The 18,320-nt window shown below is 36.2% G+C and overlaps 1 protein-coding gene and 1 long non-coding RNA gene across 2 annotated transcripts; both read right to left on the reverse strand.

Annotated features, from left to right (window-relative positions):
* Positions 1 to 644: 644 nt before the first annotated feature.
* LOC147762772 (uncharacterized) lies at positions 645 to 3,564 on the reverse strand. The gene is made up of 2 exons (XR_015333552.1): positions 2,522 to 3,564; positions 645 to 1,949 (listed from the first exon to the last, which is right to left on the reverse strand). It is a non-coding gene; the product is annotated as an uncharacterized LOC147762772 (long non-coding RNA).
* A 4,028-nt stretch (positions 3,565 to 7,592) lies between these two features.
* On the reverse strand, positions 7,593 to 13,018 carry LOC106157496 (uncharacterized). The gene is made up of 3 exons (XM_024075232.2): positions 12,818 to 13,018; positions 8,223 to 9,753; positions 7,593 to 8,024 (listed from the first exon to the last, which is right to left on the reverse strand). Exons 2-3 carry the CDS (start codon positions 9,747 to 9,749, stop codon positions 7,593 to 7,595), a joined length of 1,959 nt encoding a protein of 652 aa, XP_023931000.2. The 5' UTR covers positions 9,750 to 9,753; positions 12,818 to 13,018.
* Positions 13,019 to 18,320: the final 5,302 nt, after the last annotated feature.

Raw genomic sequence — 18,320 nt, forward strand, 5'->3', positions numbered from 1 at the left:
ACGGTTATCGTAGAAGGGAAATGAAAAAAAAATCATGCACAGATCAGTATATCACTGTACAGTACATCAATTACCTTTTCCCCATTAATTTACTAAAAAACTGATAAGGATTACAAAACATGGAGACGTCTGTGAGTTAGCTTCCCCCCCCCCCCCATTTTGTTTTAGGTTTGAAGCCTATTATGAATGAAGCAAAATTAAAAAGACAGTCATTCTTTTTGTCCGTAATAGTAAACGAAATAAGTTACAAAGGCGCAAAACTACCACATACTTTAGGGTCCATATTCTTGACGTGCATGCTTGAATAGAAAGAATGCATCACACATAAAGCACCCATGCGGTAGCTGTAGTATCTAATGCAGAGTTAACTCGCGGATAACAGCAAAATAAACCTTTTGGTGACATTTACCTGCAGACTAGGACGATAATAAAGACTACAAGACTTAATCAAAACTAGACTGTTAATTAGACACTGGACATTCTATTAAAGAGACAGAAATGTCTAACACAGGTAATAAACTTGACGCGTCTCAGTATTTCTGACAGTGGGCTGAGTTTGAAACAACTTCTCTGCCAACATGAAATTAAAGAAATAAAAACAAAAGAAAAGAGAACGAAATATAATAGTACAACGCAACACACACTTCAAAGTACACTCATATAATTTTTATTATTTATAAAAATACAGTGATGTATCATTTGGATCCTAATCGATTGATTTGTTATATTTACAACGGCACTTTAGCCATTCTTAAGTAATAGGGCCTATCGTCATACTGTATTTTGAACATGTTTTTGTAATGATTTTCAAAAGTAAATGTAGGGCCATTGAAAAGTGTCCTGTAGAACCCCAAAGTGATTTATGAATTCCTATAGCGTATTACAATACTTCTAAATTATCACAATTTAGTTTTTGGTGGGTGCACAACCTTCAGTGGAAGTCTGCCTTTCATATTCAGGATGACGTTTTCTGATTTAGGCCAAGTTGTTCTGTGTAGACACATGTACCATAACGTCGAGTATAGAAGGAAGAGTCAAAAACTTGTCAGCTGGAAGACGCTGAGTGTCCATTTTTAAAGCGACTCCTTCAGATGTAAAAATTGAACTTGGTGCCGTTACCTTAGTGCGTTAGACAGCTTTTGATAGAATAATGCCTTTAATTTTTCAGTTTGCATATATATATATATGCCTTTATGGTTATGGCGTTCAAGACCAGGCGAGTAGTTCAAAGTTCCTTCGTTCACGTGTGCGAATATTTATCAATACTTTAACATTACGAAATAGTATTTACATATATACATATATATATGTACTACATCACTAAGTTAAGTTTTTTATCGCAACCTATCTGTTCGGCAGCACATACACAGTACTAACGAGAAATAAACTGTTTCTAAACCGGGCTTAATCTTACACTTGCATCATGCCAATATACATTTAACATTTAATAAATTACTGTTCAGTATTTGGTATAAAAAGAAAGACATAAACCTACTTCAGATATGAGCGTTACAGCGTTTCTAATTTTACCCATGATTTTTTTCTAGGCTGTTCATTTCCATTTTTTTTCCTTTTTCTATATTTCTATAATACTTGCACGCAATTATTACACAAGTAGTAAATGCCTGATTCGTTAGGCGGACATTCGCAGTCGCCGACCTTGTCGCAGCAGCTATATTGTTTGTTTATACCGCACATGTCTTTTTTAATTTCACAGTATCTACTTTGGTCTGCATCCTGAGTACCACAGCGTGGTATGACCTTGTCCTCGGGGTATCCGGGGGGCTTGCAGCTACACGGAGTACCGGACTCATCTACGGTGTAATTACAGCATAGATAGTCACCGTCTTCCGTCATCTGGAACTCACACAGTGGAAGATTCAGGGACGCCGAGAACGCGGCGCACACGCAGGCAAGACCGATGATGAATCGAAGCATGGTGCTTGTTTCTGCAAATTTTAACGCAATGTATACAATATGCTACAGTATATACTGTATATGATGCAGTATATTTCATTCTCTGCATTGGAAAAGACGCATGAAATAAACCAAATGATTTTAGACAGGACTTAATGCTTTTTGTTGATATGCTAATGTGGTTCTCTTGCCTATTTAATGATAACGCACATTTTTCACAAACATATCACTTGAATTTGACATGTTTACAACATGTAAACGACAAGCCTCGTAAATAAAGTACTGACACCGTGGAAAAGTTGAAGTAAACAAAAGGCAATATGGAAAGCACATCGAATCCCGTTTTAGTGGAATATTTTGCAATAATTACGCTGTTCTTCCTTTTTGCTAAAACTTATATACAGATTTATTGCAAGTTATGCATCAGCATTTACTTGAAAAATGTGACCTTTTACAGATATAAATGTACAATAAACTGACATTTCTAATGAAATACCATTATTTTACTAAATATAGCAAAGTGGAGAAACCCTCAAATGTGCGCAATACATAAACAGAAAAATTTTAAACCAAACCAATATGAAATCGTGTAATTAACTCTTACCTTTTGGCTTCTTGCTTTCCTTCTCACGTATTAGGTGCCTTTCAGCTTTTTCTTGATTTGCAGTAGTCGAGCAATGTCTTCAGTTTCTGTTAGCAGTCAGTTTTTGCACCAATATTTATACCTGGACATCAGGTTAATTAAGGACAATTTGATGCGTTCGACACACCGGAAGCTGCACGCTGTCACTCGGGGGCTCGCCACGGTCGCCATTAGCTGTCACCACACTCTCTTCTCAAATGACAAGAATGCGACATGGATTTATGTAGGTTTTACCCCACACTGTCTGAATTGGAGGAATGAGAATGGGGGGATTGCAGCTTTAAATTTTGAAATGGTTTCTTTATGTTTATGGTATTGCTTGTTTTATTTCAAGCTTTATTGCACCACAGACTTTTTAATTTTTTTTTTTAATTTTTCGTTTCACTTTTAAAAGGTTTTTGAGGGAGAGTTTAGATACAGAAATAAAGAAGGACTTTTTTCTCTTCTAGATCATAAGTTAATGGTAATAATAATAATCCTGTGAAGATAGATAGTTGAAAAGCGTCTGTAAGTTACACACCCCCTCTGACGTCACACATCATCCCTAGAATTTACTACGTAGTTTAGATTGAAAACTTTTGAAAAGAAATTTTTGCTAATTGACAGATCTCACTGGTAATAACTTAGTCTCTTTCTACAATCTTATTGTGGTTAACTCGAAAAAATGTTTGTAATTCGACCGCAATTGACTCCTTTCTTTATCATTTCTGTGCATAAATTTTATTCGCTTTCGGGTACTTGTTTGTGCTCAATTACCATATATATGGTGATTTTATACGAAACACTAAGTGTGACTTCTTTAAATTCTTGTGTACTCGAAGGTATTTAGATGATTTAAGCGTGCAATTAGAAAATATTTCCATGTATTAATTGTTGTATTGTAGACGGTGCGCATTTGGCTTCACTGCGACTTGAGAGTTCGGATTTCTAAATTATAATAAAATATTTCATTTTTGCAAGGAGGGCGATACTTTAAAAAGTGTGTATTTGAAAAGAACGTTGGTTATAATCATAACAATGCATTGTACACACACTGGACAAAAGAAGTGTCACCCCTACTGAACCAATACTATGGGGGAGATAAATGACTGTGGAATGATATGCTCCTGGTATCATTTTATTAGCATCAAATTTCACAAAAAATCACAAAATGAGAACAAAATATACATTCTACCAAAATATGTAGTTTCAAGTCCAAAATTAGTACTTAGTGGCATAGCCACGTGACCTAATAATAGGTGCCAGTCTACGAAACATGGATTCATTTAATTGTCTGATGCGTTCAGGGCTTATGCTGGCCCAAGCATGAAACACTGAATATAACAGAGTTTCTCTGCTGGTTAGACGGGCATTTGTAAAAAGTTTTGACATATAATTCCACACATTTTCTATTATGTTTGTATCCGGACTCTGGGCAGGCCACATCACCCTGCGAATGTCCTGTTGGTCAAACCAATCATCAACTGCTCTGGGCCTGTGACAAGGAGCATTGTCATCCTGGTGAACAGATGGATAATTCCTTTCACCAAACATATTAATAATAGATGGTAGCAAGCCTGACTCCAAAACATCGATATATTTCTAGTGATTCATGTTTCCATTAACCACTATCAATTCGCCCAAGCCATGGATGCTGATGCAGTCCCACACCATGATGAATATGCTGCTCCGGGTTCGAAAATTTAGTGCATGTGGTTCAAATGCTTTACCAGCAGTTTGCCAGCATAGTACCCGTCTGTCATCAGAGGTCAGACCAAAGCAACACTCATCAGAAAAAATATATAGGACCAATTGTCATAAACTGTCCAGTTCCAGATCCTGTTGACCCTAGTTTACTGTATGTTGCCTGTTTTGTAACGATATAAGAGGTTTCAGTCTTGATACCCTGCTGTACACTCTCTGAGCATGTAACCGACGCCTAGCAATTTTCACAGACACATTCTTATGTGTGAAATTGTTCCACTGTGTTGTCAACTGACAAGCAGTGTCGAACTTTGACAACCTGGACATCAAAATCAGTCGTCGGTCTTCACGGCCAGTATTTTTTCTTGGACGACCCATCAGAGGCAATTTGTCTCTTGATCCAGTGTTTCTATACCGAGACCAGACCCTCTGACGGTTCTGACTGAACAATTCAATTGTATCGATATTCTGACATTGCTTATATTCCGCCTCTTCAGGTTAATAACTTGCACCTATAACCGTTAGATAATTACCTGTATCTTGCCATACTGGAGGAAGACAGGAATAACATTTGCTGTACATGTACAAGACCAACAATACAATTCCATGGTATAGCGGTTTTATACTCATTAGTCACATTATAAGTAGACCAGGCATTATAAGTACCCAAGATTTGCCTACTTTCATTACTCTGAGTTAGGGGGTGACACTTCTTTTGTCCAGTGTGTGTATACGTTAATTAGATAAACTATTCCCATGTCTAAATTAATGCATTGTAGCTGAAAGAAAGTTTATTTACCCCGCATGTGGCTTTTAGAGTTTTAATTTAATTTTCAACTTTTGGAAGATAATATAGTTTTGCGTATAACAACTGCCATGCACTTTAATTTAAAAATCTAAAAAGCCCTCCCTGGCTTCCGATCTTTGCCAATTATCTTAATTAAACGCACCCAGACATAACAGCATTACCCTGTAATATTTCATCAATCATGGCACATTTTAACCGTTCCCTATTTACCGATCCTGCTTTCATTAAACATCTTTCGGTTTTCTTCAACTTTCAAAAATAAACTTATTTATTGTCCTACAGTACCTAACAAACACATACAGGTGCACGTCCATCCTTGTTTCACTTCTGAATAAGTAGCGATGATTTACTAAATTTACTCGTGTTGTCCTGTTATGAATCTGTTTCCATGGTATAAGCCGGACGAAAACCACTTTTGTTATTTTGAAATAGTTACGTTTACACTTAAAATAACATTCATCAATTCAGATAAAGAAGAGAAGACAAACAATACCTGTTAATATGTTTTATTCAGTGTCATTTGTGGTTTACTACACCGTTCCAAGTGTTATTTTTATACATGTTTATGAAGGAAACAGATAAATATTTATAAAACTCGTCCCTTCACACCATGATACACAAACGAAAAACAACCAATAAAATTATTTTTGGCTCCGGATTGTTTGGGTTATATGTGAAATATACATAAATAACAAATGAATGTTTTCATTCATCCAGTTGTTTGAAACTAAGTAAATATAGAAATGGAATTGACTCTCATGCTGCATCTTACAATTTACAACGGAGATCACACCATCTGAGATCCTATCTACCACACTTGGAGGGTCGTTCCGCGTGAGACATCAGTTCACGTGAAGTAGGATTTGTGACAAGGTCAAAATGTCGTAATCGTTTCGAAACGTTCCATCCAGTTCCAGTGCGAGAGTGGATTTCAGATACGTAAATCTTTATACAGTATGGATATACTAGAACTTGGACGAATAATATCCATAATTCGCATTATTCGTCCAAGACCTGAATAACATTGGCTATCATTACAGGCATTAATCTATTTAAGTTTCTTTATATATGTATATAGTGTGCTCTAAGCTTAAAAAGTTACTTGTCAGTTATGTAAACATATTTTTTGTGTTTTTATTAGGGATTTGAACCTTATGCACAGTTACTCTTATGTAAACAAGCAAGTTAAATAAAGCGTAGGAGTACAGATACTCAGTACAGCGTTTCCTCCTTTGTATCACTTGAGGCGTCACCTGTCACAATTACTTTAAGTAACTCTCAATAAAATACCTTCTGGTGTAGAACCATCAAACTTTTCAGACCTTCTAAATCAACATCTTTAGCTTTTCTAACAAAGCAGTGCTTCCGGTGCAATCACTTATAATTGCTTTGTCATAATTAAATGAGCAGCCCCTTACATGGAAAAAAAATGATCCAATCGAATTGCCTCCGAGTTGCACTTTCTAGGAAGATTAAAATGTCTTATTTTGTCAATTAATCATAAAGTAAGTGAAACAAAAAGAAACTGCAGAAGAAACAAAAAATATCAGCATAGCACAAATATATACAGACACACATATGCATAGAATCTTTTTCAGTTAACTTTAATATAAACACCATATTTTTCAGTCAACTGATTATAAAATCTCCATATTATTCAATATCTCAAGCACATGTTCCAGTATTATTATAGTTTATGTTAAAAAAAGTCGCAGTGCAGTTTACAATGTGCCCCAAATATTTTTTTGGCTCTGATACAGACCAAGGGCATAATGAGGCATACGCACAGATGCACTGTGCGTACCTTTTTTTTCTTTTTGTCCTACCATGATGTTATTCTCTCTTAATTTAGTATATTTTACACAGAATATAACTGGGGGGCCATTTCTAAAGGTCTGGTTATGCCCCTGCAGACTGGGTGTATATGTTCTCACCTACTGGTGGAGGATACAGCTCAACACCCATGTGTGGCACTGAGGACTAGCAGACCAACACTATCTGTCACTGCCAGACCAACTTTAGCCTCCACCTCACTTAGCCAGGATTGTGTGGGAAAATCTTCCAGACTCCCCCCTAGGGGACTTTACCCCTGCTTTAACCTCAAAGTACTGATTGCCAAGCCAGGAGACAGGGAGGCACTGTTTATGAAGGACTGGTTTACTTTGTTCGCCCACAAATACACTATGTTCTTCACTGTACTCTCTGATGTTCAATTTTTTTTTCAGAATAACCCTTTCTGTTTAACTGGAGCAAGGACACAAATTAATCCACTGATTAAGAAAACATGCTAAAATTGGCTTGATTTTTGGACAGTTGCTCTTCTAGATACTCTATCTTCCTGAATCTTATATTCAACAAAGGAGGGGGTTGACTTGAAGCATGCTATCCATTTCATTCCTATCAGTTCTTTCATTAATTTTTTGAAAGATATGTAGTATATTACTGTACCTGTACACTCTAATATTCCAATCAGGCCATAACCAGACGTTTGGTTATATATTAAAGAAAATCCACTTAATTCCAAACAATCAATTTTTTCCTTCAAAGATTATGCAAACTGTACACCCTGACCTCATGGAGCTGAGTCAAGGTGACAAACTGAGTAACAAATAACAACTTGTTGTTTTCATCCACAGCCAACCCCATTGGTTTCTCAATACCATCAGCAATGGTCAAAAGGTGGCGCTGAAATAGGCCATCTTTGCCAAACATGGAGATGCGATTGTTGCCATAGTCTGCAACAAGGATGTTCTCTTTGTAGAGACAGACCCCGTAAGGATGGTTCAACTGACCTGGTCCACTGCCATGTGACCCTATGGTGGACTCAAACTCTACTCCAATTATATCTGATCTTCTTTTTACAATGGTGCATTTCAGCACTTTTATGCAGTGATTTCCATGATCAGAGACATATATCAAATGCTGAGCAGTTTCTGTTGGTGATTCTGAATTGGGACATTCTGTGCACATAAACTCGGGATTTTTGAACTGATTGTTCTGGTCCCCATAACTACCTAGACCCCTGTGACTGTTAGGATAACCATCATCAAAATCATTATCATTATCATTATTATCATTATCATCATCATTATCATCATCGTCATTATCATTATCATCATCATCATCATCATTATCATCATCATTATCATCATCATCATTATCATCATCAGCATTATCATTATCATCATCATTATCATTATCATAATCATTATCATCATCATCATTATCATCATCATTATCATCATTATCATCATCATTATCATAATCATAATCATGCTCATAATCAACTGCTAAGAATGAAGATTTGCTGGACAATACAAACATAAGATTGTCTCCCAAAGTGATTGCACTGGGCTCAAAAAAGATGTTTGATACTATTTCTTTAGACATCTTTGAGCTGCGGGGACTATAAGATGCATAAATATAGGCACGTTCTTGTTCATTGTATGAATCAGGTGGGATAGGATGTCTATCCTTTACCTTGTACAGCATTTTAAAAGAATCATCATAAAATACCTTACACTGGGTCACTAGTTGGTATCTGCAGCCCTCATAGTAGATCTCAGAGAACACATTCTGAACATTGCCTGAATAATCAAAGAAAAACACACTGCCAGCCTCAGAGGTATCTGTGACAGCAAAATAACCGTCAGATGTGCCAGGGCTGACACTGGAGGGGCCATTCAGGGGGGAACCAATACTTATAACCCTGGTGAACTTAAGTTTGGGTTTCATGATGTTACTACCCTGTTTGGTTGTGCTGTTATCAAAAGAAAGATGAGAAGAAGCTGACATGATGTTCTGAGAACCAGCCAGATTTTCAGTAGTTGCCACCCCAGACTCAAACACCTTGATACCCTCAGCTAAGCTATCAGAGATTGACCTTAAATCACTCAGTGATGGACAGCTGGAGAGGAGCTTTTGACACGCAAGATCTATTTTCAAATAGCTCCCTCGTCTTGCACGAAGATGGTCCCGAGCCGTGTTAATGGCTTTCAGTTTCTCTTCAGCACTTTTTGACTGGGCATCATGGACTCTGATCTTGTCTTGAAGTTCCTCTGCCCCCTGGTGGTATTTCTGTTGTAGCTGTTGCAGCCATGTTTTTTCTTTGTCAGCGACGACTTTGGCATCGGTGACTTCGCAGGATTTGTGTGACGTCATCAGGCAGACCATACAGATATAGATGGCGCACGTTGTGCAGTAGTATTTTAATGCCTGTTCATCATGTAGGGAGCAACTTCCATGGTTCCTGCTTAGAGTACAAAGCTGATGAGAAGCAGTGATTTTCACACGACCGTGTTCCTGTTTGCAAATGGAGCAAAGAAATTCACTGCAGGTCATGCATTGATAGTCGGCTGGTGCTGACTTTTTTAAGACAGAGCAAATGAAGCACAACTTCACTTCTATAGCAGCAGCAGTTGTTTTCTCAACTTTAGCCTCCACCTCACTTAGCCAGGATTGTGTGGGAAAATCTTCCAGACTCCCCCCAGGGGCCTCAATACACATACCACAGCATGGGCAGCTGAACCTCTGGGGCTCGGTAGGGGGGTCTGTCAACTGAGTGTGGGACTGTAGACAATGTAGACAGAAGGAGTGGAGGCAGGGGAGAACCTTGGGTGTTTCTGGGTTGCAGAGACATATCTCACAGCGGGAAGGACTCGTGGTGGCGCCATCTTCTGATGGAATATTGCTTGCCATTGTGCTGATAATAAAGTGTTAATTAAGTTTTGATTAAGTATGAATTCTATTGTTGATAGCAATTGAGTATCTATGATAAAGTGAAAAGAATCAAATTAAGAGTTATGGCTGTACATATATAACAAAGCAAGAAAACTGAGAAAAGTGTCTGTGTTGACAGAAAGTTTGGTAAAGATGGTTTTATTTTCCACAGGTTAAGTGGTTTGTTTTATTGTTGTAAAGTTAATTACTTACATTTACACTAATTACAATTAGTAACTAGCGGATCAGAGGCAATACCGCCTCTGGATATTGTACCACCAGCTGGAGTAAGCTCATTTGTATGGAAAACCAAAAAATAAAAAAGGGACACCACTACCAGTCTTGTGCTTGACAAGCTCCATAAAATGCAATAAACAAGAATTCTCAAAATATCAAAAAAAAAAAAAAAAACCTGTAAAAAGTGGTCCTACCAATTTTCGAATTGACCTGTATTTTCCTCACATTGATCACTCCTGTAATTTTTTAGACAATAGGCCTATTAGTTTTCCTCGAAATGTATTATCAGTGTTGCATATTTGCTGATGAAAAAGAAAACCAAGGGGCAACACTGGGCTGATCTCTGCTAGTTTTGAAGATATGAGGGGCAAGAAAATATGGAAAGTTTAGTTCATGGTGAAAAAGAAGGTCAAAGGTCAATTTCAAGGTCACAGTATAAGACGGCACAGTATAAGCTACGGGAATACCAAACTGCAGGACAATCTCCCTGATGCAACAACAGAACTCACTCTCTGGTCCCATGCTAATAAACTAACAATAAATACTACCAAGACCAAAGAGATCATATTTGATTTCTCCAAAAAAGGACACAAAACTACACCCTTACTAGTAGATAATCAAAGGATTGAGAGAGTGGGGTCTGCTGTCTTTTTAGGGGTTAGGATCAGTAGTGATTTGAGCTGGGAAGGTCACATCTGTGATATTTGTAAAAAAGCAAGTAAAAGGCTACACAATCTTAAGCTTCTGAAAAGAGCGGGTATTCCAACCAATGAACTTGTAAGCTTTTATACATCAGTAATCAGACCTACATTAGAATATGCATGTCAGGTGTGGCACCCAGGTCTTACACAACAACAAATTGAATCCATCCAGATTAGAGCATGTAAGATTATATTCCCAGAGCTGTCCTATGATGGGGCACTTGAAACATGTAAACTTATCACTCATGCTTGTAGAAGAGATGAACTATCTAAAACATTATTGCATAACATGTACTCTGAAGGACACAAAATCCATCATTTGCTACCAGATAATATTATGTTTTTACCTGATATTATGTTTTTTTTTCTGCAACATGAACTTCACTTCTTATGTATGAATGATAAATGTTTCTTATATATGATGTAGGATATTTCTGAAGAGGAAATCATTTCTGAAGTATAAAAATACCTCCTGATATGTGTATAGATATGATTTTTGGCATTGAAATCATATTTCTGAATACTATTTATTGGTTCTGGGCTGTGATAAACATGTTCTGCAATTATTTCCCCTTTGGCTTGCCATAAGTTTGACCTTGAAATAAAGGCCAAAAGTCAAATCCAAGGGCATATTTGGAATCTTCACATATGACTTTCGGTCAGACTTCTGTGGTAATTTTTCCCATAATTCCTTCGATTTGGGAGATATTTGGCATTGAATTTTCAAAAATTTTGACAAGGGTGTGTTTCAACGAGCGTCATGCCCAGGCCAATGCACTGACTGAGACAAAAATAAAAGGGGTTTCAAGTTGAGATTATATGTGACCTAAATCCAAGAGATGGGGACATGGGTCCTTGCAGTCTAGGAGGAGAAACGGTAACGGTGACTTGTATCCAGCGCCAGTACGCGAAGCCGGCGGAGTTGCAGAAGCCGGTGGAGCCGTACGAGACGGGTCAGGATTAAAACCATGAGTACTGCCAGCGTACAAGCTGGTGGTACTAATAAAAGGGAAATCAAATAGATGAAAAGTTAGAGTGATATTGAGTGTAAATTAAGTTTCATCAAGAGTCAATAAGTGTAGAACTTGTTTTTAATGTCAGAAAAAGATAAAAAGGGTAAAAGTCAATAACATTTAATGTGACTGGTTAATTTCATAACAGATTTTAGTTTTGATCAACTGTTTATTACATGATAACTAAGTTTTGGACATGATTCAAGTATGAGTAATGCAAATAGTATATTTTGATAAGTTTAGTTGAAAACAAGGCTCTAATTAGACATTGCCTAATAAGGGAAATGTCCTATGGTAAAGTAAACATGACAATGGAAAGTTTCTGGAAATCATGCCTTTAACAATAAAAAGATATAATTACACGCGTGATCAGTACAGAGAATTAGAGTATAAATATGGGTAAAATTGTATGAAAAGTGAGTGGTGAGTAAATGATTGAAGACTCCAGAACTTCGTCGTCGTTATAATATTATTCACTACATTCTCTATCTGCATGGTTGTTTACAAATAAAATACATTTTCCCAGTATTGTGAACTTTCAATAAAATAAAGTTAAATTTTATCAACTTAAAAATAGCAATTGATTATTAAATCTTTATTTTCTGGTAGAATTTGATATTTATAACTTATAAGACAAGATGGATGAAGGGGGAGTGGCAAAAATGGCCGCCATATTGGAGATTTTATCTGCATTAATCTTCTTTCACAGTGTACACGACAACATAAACAGCTGTGAAACTGCCAACATAACAAGACTCATTAATTTTTTTGTATAAAGAAATTGAAATTTCCCACTTTTTTACATTGGTTTAATGGGGCCGTAGCGATAGTCCGAAGGTTCATTGGTCCGAATGTTCACTATAGAACCTTCGGACCAATGAACCTTCGGACTATCGAGACGCCCCCGGTTTAATTATGCATGAAACTGTATGGTTATCATGTTTTTCTAAGACACGTCATACCGATGCCTACTAACCAGTACCAGCCATTAGACGTCTATTTGAGGTTAAAACTTTTCATCCCCCTTCTTCACTTCTCTCCCACTTATTAAATTCTAAATTTTTATGAGGATAATTAGAGAAAGATGTTGACTTACCTTAATTAAATCCCGCGACCGTTAACTGTTATCGAACAGATTGCCCTGATGTAATGCAGGCACTGGTAGCAGTCTGTGCCAGTCTGTTCTTCTTTCACTTTGCCAAGTGGGAGTTCCAAGTATCAGTGTCCCGTGACAGGATTGGATTTTGATTGTTGACATCATGGGTTTATTCCCAGAGATTTAGATCGATCCAGAGATTTAGATTTAGATCGACCTAACTACCTTGGGGTTCACGCTAAATTGCAGTCAGCCGAGCGCACACCATAGTTAATTACCCCCTTACAGCTTTCAGTAGGCGGGACAGACGATTAAGCCGGCTAAGCTGACAGTAATCAAGTGAGACTCCCCACAGGGATAGATCGATCTAAAATCTATGGAAATGGGGTCCATGAGTGTTCTTTATCAGAATGTTAATTTTAGACTGATCTTGAACTGATACAGGTGTTCATTCTGTATGTAGGTCGGGTCAACTACTATGTACATTGGGTAGTTCTGTGTCAGAGATATGACATTTTATACTTAAGAGGCACTCTTATATTAGCTTTTTTTGCGATCTGCGCAGATTTCGCGCATGAGAAGTTTTTTTGCGATAGCGTCTAATGATAAAAATATAAAATGCAATAAAATATGTAATTCGTCCTTTTATGAAATCTGTGTTGTTATTTTGGTCAACAATGTGTTGCGTATCAATAAACGCTTGGTCTTTTACGACGTAAAGTACTTTCGACTTTCTTTACGAATGCCGCGATGAAAGAATTTTCGCGGAGAAGGGATGGAAAGGAGCGTTTAAGTAAGGCTTGTATAGCATTGACAAGGCTTGTATTATCCCATGGAAAATATTCACAAGGGCTGGCCAAGAAGTGCCTTGTGGTGATTTGTCACATGGTTACGATGTGTGCTTCAAGACATCGTCTTCTACTGAGCATTGATATCCGATCACTCAAGTAAAAATGATTTGTATGCTGAAAACTTTTCTCTTTTCTTTCCCAATTAGTTAAAATCATTAGACTTATTGAACAACATGACCAGTAAACAGTGCGATTTTCAACTCTCCGTGCACCCATGTGACGTGAGACGTTCACGAGCGGACATTTGGTGTTGCGATGTAGATCTACACCATTCTTCTATTGGTTTTGTTTTCTCTACTTCTATGGTTTTGTTAAAGTGCAAATGGACAAAACCCATAAATCACTTAACAGAGGACCAAGGATTTTTGGTGGAAATACATGCTATACTTTTTTGATGCTTAGGAAATAAACAGTATATTTTAGAAGATAAATCGTACTCTGTTCCACGTGACAACTTTATCCAAATTTACCCAATCATAAACAAGAGTAACGTTTTGTAGTTGCTTGCTAGATTTTAAGTGAATATAGATATAGCCTACGTAAGATGGACTCTCAACTTCGATCACTGCTTAATTATTTTCAGGTTAAAAAAGATTGCAAATATTTTGAAAAATATTTTTTAAAGCAATGCCTTTTTTTCACAATAAACATGGGAATTGCCAACCTTTTCCATGCAGTGCAATTATTACACACAGTAGGCCTACAATTATTTATTTTACTGTGTGCAATTATTACACACAGTACAATTATTAATTTTGAAATATTTTTCCATTCAGTACAATTATTTGGACAGTTAAGTTAATATTTGAAGATTTCTCCATACAGTACAATAATTTAGAAGCACCAAGTGTTTTTTCAGTGTTTTTAATCATATAGAAATATTGAAATATAATAAATTATCACTAAATAATTCACGGCACACATTTTTAAAAATGGCCCGGCCAGATTTTGACCAAGGCAGATTCATGTTATCTGATTTTTTTATTTCATCCCAGTCAATTGAATAAATTCTGTGTTCAACCTCTAGCAAATTCTTAGAATGCCTCCTTTCTTAAAAAACAATTTCTCCATGTCTAGGCAAAAACATTAACATTAACATTTCAGCATTTAGATATTTTGTTTCAAAGAGAAGGTGTAGTTGGTCTTTATTTTCCTCTAAGTGAAATTAATCCAAACACACACACACACCATGCAGTAACAAAATGTATGAAAGTATTAAGAAAATTGTAGGATTTAGATGTCCTTAGATGAATATCTTGTAACTTGGTTTCCAATGCACGTTTGTCAACATCCACACAAGAAATACCACATGCAACTTACCAGTAGTAAGACACTGATACATTGTTAATATTATTATAACGACGCTGGAGTTCTCAATCATTTATTCACCACTTAATTTTCATACAATTTTACCCATATTTATACTCTAATTTTCCGTACTGATCACGCGTGTAATTATGTTCTTTTTATTGTTTATGGCGTGATTTCCAGAAACTTTCCATTGTCATGTTGACTTTACCATAGAACATTCCCTTATTAGGTAATGTCTAAGAGCCTTGTTTTCAACTAAACTCATCCAAAATACTATTTGCATTACTCATACTTGAATCATGTCCAAAACTTAGTTATCATGTGATAAACAGTTGATCAAAATTAAAATCTGTTATGAAATTGACCAATCACATTAAATGTTATTGACTTGGACCTTTTCCATCTTCTTCTGACACTAAAAACATGTTCTACACTTGTTGACACTCAATATCACTCTAACTTTTCATCTATTTGATTTCCCTTTTATTACTAATTGTAATGAGTGTAAGGGTAAGTAATTAACTTTACAACAATATACAAAGTAAACATTTTATCCATTCAGTACTATTATTTGGATAAAAAAAGGAATAAGAAAATAAAAGTCATAAGAGATTGGCCCAGCCTATGAAAAATCCAATATGTCGGCATTCCATGAGGCACACTGAAATCAAACTGATACTCTATACATTTAAATATCTATTTCTTATGAATTTGATGTACAAACTTTGCAATTAAGCGAGAATGCCCTGCAGAGTTGGACCTATCCATAGAATTTTTCACCAGAAATTTGAATTTGAAAAAAAAAAAAAATATAGATATCACAGACATTTCACTATAAAACTTAATTCTTAGTTTTTATTCCTTGCCAGATATCTGTTCGAGAGCACACACAAATAAAATGTCCCAAAGGCACCTAGGTCAGTTCTTCACTTGAATTAATATTACTGTTCAGCATTTCGTATCAAAAAGAGTATAGATATGAACGTTTCTATCGTTGCATAAGACTTTTTCTTTTATTTATTTTTTAAATACTATCATGCAGTTATTACACAGGAAGTAAACACCAGATTCGGTCTCTGGGCAGTCGCAATAGTCCATCTTGTCACAGCAGGCGTATAATCTATCAGGACCGCACATATCCGCTATTACCTGGCAGTAATAACCCTCGGTGGTCTTGGGGCAATGTCGTATGTCGTACGAGAGCCTAGGGGGCCTGCAGCTGCACGGCTTATCTCTATCGTAATAGCAACAGTCATAGTTGTCTTCAATCATTTTGAACGCACACAGTATGTAAGGAGTGACAGAGGCCGAGACGTACACGCAGGCAAGGCCGATAATGAGTCGCAGCATGATGTTTATTTCTGCAAATGTTAAATATAACATAAACAATATGATACAGTATATATGTGCGCTGTATTTACCATTCTGTACCCCCTCCCCCCCCCCCCCCCAAAAAAAAAAGAAATAAATAAATACTTTGTTTTAAAATGATAAATGTCAAGTCTTATCTACTTAGTCATCACGAAAGGGAGCACATTTTTCATGAAAATATTATTTGAATATAGCATGTTTGCATCAAACAATGTACATCGTTTAGTCTGGACGAAATAAAAAAAATTGACATAAATACTACGTTAGGCTACATCTCTTTAGTGGATCAATATTTAAAGGTAACTATAGATAAAGTGGGAAACAAACCGAAACCCGTTTTAGTGGAGTATTTAGCGAAAATATTTCTCTTTATGCCGGTCTACCTTTCATACTGTTCTCCCTTTTCTCTAAGACAGATTTCGTATTGTTATTGAATTGTAAAGTGAAAAGAAACATACCTCTTAGCTGCTTTCTTCCCTTTTCAGGTATTAGATGCCTTTCTGCCTTTGCCTGCTTTACAATAGTGAGCGATGTCTTGATAAACTTCTGCTGGCACTTTTTGCGCAAAACCTATATATTGCATGCTTATGTTAATTAAAGACATTAATAAAAGACATTTAACGGCGCCCGGCACACCGCTAGGTGCACGTTGTCACTTCATGTGCATAAATGTTTTTTGGGGTTACTTTTTTCTGCTCCATTTCCATATATATGGTGTTTTTATACGAAACGCTAAGCATGAATTTTCTAAACTCTCGTGTACTCGAAGGCATTCAGTTCATTTAAAATAACAAGTATAATCGTGTAATGACAAAAAAAAAAAAAAAAAAAAAAAAAAAAAAAAAAAAAAAAGAAAGAAAAGAAAGAAAATTGGTCTTAATGTTCATTGTGCACGGTGCACAGGGTGCAACTGTACACTACACTGCAACTTTAGAATTTTAATTTCTAGAGTAAATTTAGTATTTTCAATTTATGATGTCGTTTGGAGAAGGATAGGGTGAATATGCTTAAAAAAAGAACGTCAGTTAAAATCATGACGACTTAGTTAAACATTTTAAAATCCGTTCCAGACTTCCGATCTTTTTTTATTTTTATTTATTTTTTTTTATTCACGAAAATTAATACAGGACATTTACAACAAAATAAGAGACAAATACACCTTCCACACACCATTCACACACTGCAAACAAAATTCTTACAAATGTTGATTAAAAATGCATGTAGAATTTTTTAAATAAAAGAATCTTAGTAGGCCTAGGCTACGACAAATGTTCTTTTCTATTCATATCAATACTTTTTCTATACTTTCCCATTTTTTTCTTAGATTATCTGCCTTTTGAGGACCCAGTAGGCATAAAGATTGAAAATCTATTTTCTTTTCTTGCTTTTCCAAATACTTTTTGCAGGCATTCAAAGAGGCGTAATTTTATTCTGTTTACATAGAGTTAAATATTTCTTTATATAAAGAAGTAGTAGATTAATACCTAAGAGAGGGCTGTCGTCCAGGATTCCAAACATAAATAGGCAAGGTTGTTGTTGTAATTCAACAGAGTACTGTGTACGTAGGTGCATATAATATGTTAGAACATGAGCGATGCACTTTCTGTAATGACCCAAAAGAAACTTTATTGCATATTTTCTGGGATTGTACATATATGTTCAAGCTATTTGGACTTGTCTCATTCAGACTTCCGATCTTTGGTCACTAATTATTTAAATGAAGCGCAACCAGACACGGAATCTGTTAGTCCGCGGATCAGCCTGTTCTGAATGCGCTGCTTTTTTTTTCCCTGTGACTACAGCTTTTTATCTGACATCGGTCAGACAACAGTGTTTTCAACTAACCAACTGTAAGAATTTTTGTCAAAATTACCGCAACCTAGTACAGAATATCATTTATTTGACAATTACATCTTTACAATTTGACAGAACATCTTTATTACGCTGAAACGCCAATATATTCAAGTCTT

The sequence above is a fragment of the Lingula anatina genome, chromosome 3, assembly GCF_051362555.1.
Source record: "Lingula anatina isolate TDL-2025a chromosome 3, LinAna3.0, whole genome shotgun sequence".
Lineage (NCBI taxonomy): Eukaryota > Metazoa > Brachiopoda > Lingulata > Lingulida > Lingulidae > Lingula > Lingula anatina.

Excerpts from the sequence above, each read along its gene's own strand:
- LOC106157496 (XM_024075232.2), bottom strand. The coding sequence starts at position 9,749 with ATGGCAAGCAATATTCCATCAGAAGATGGCGCCACCACGAGTCCTTCC. Across the intron at positions 8,025-8,222 it reads ATGATGATGATAATGATAAT|TTTATGTGCACAGAATGTCC; the intron begins GCTGATGATGAT and ends AAAAATCCCGAG.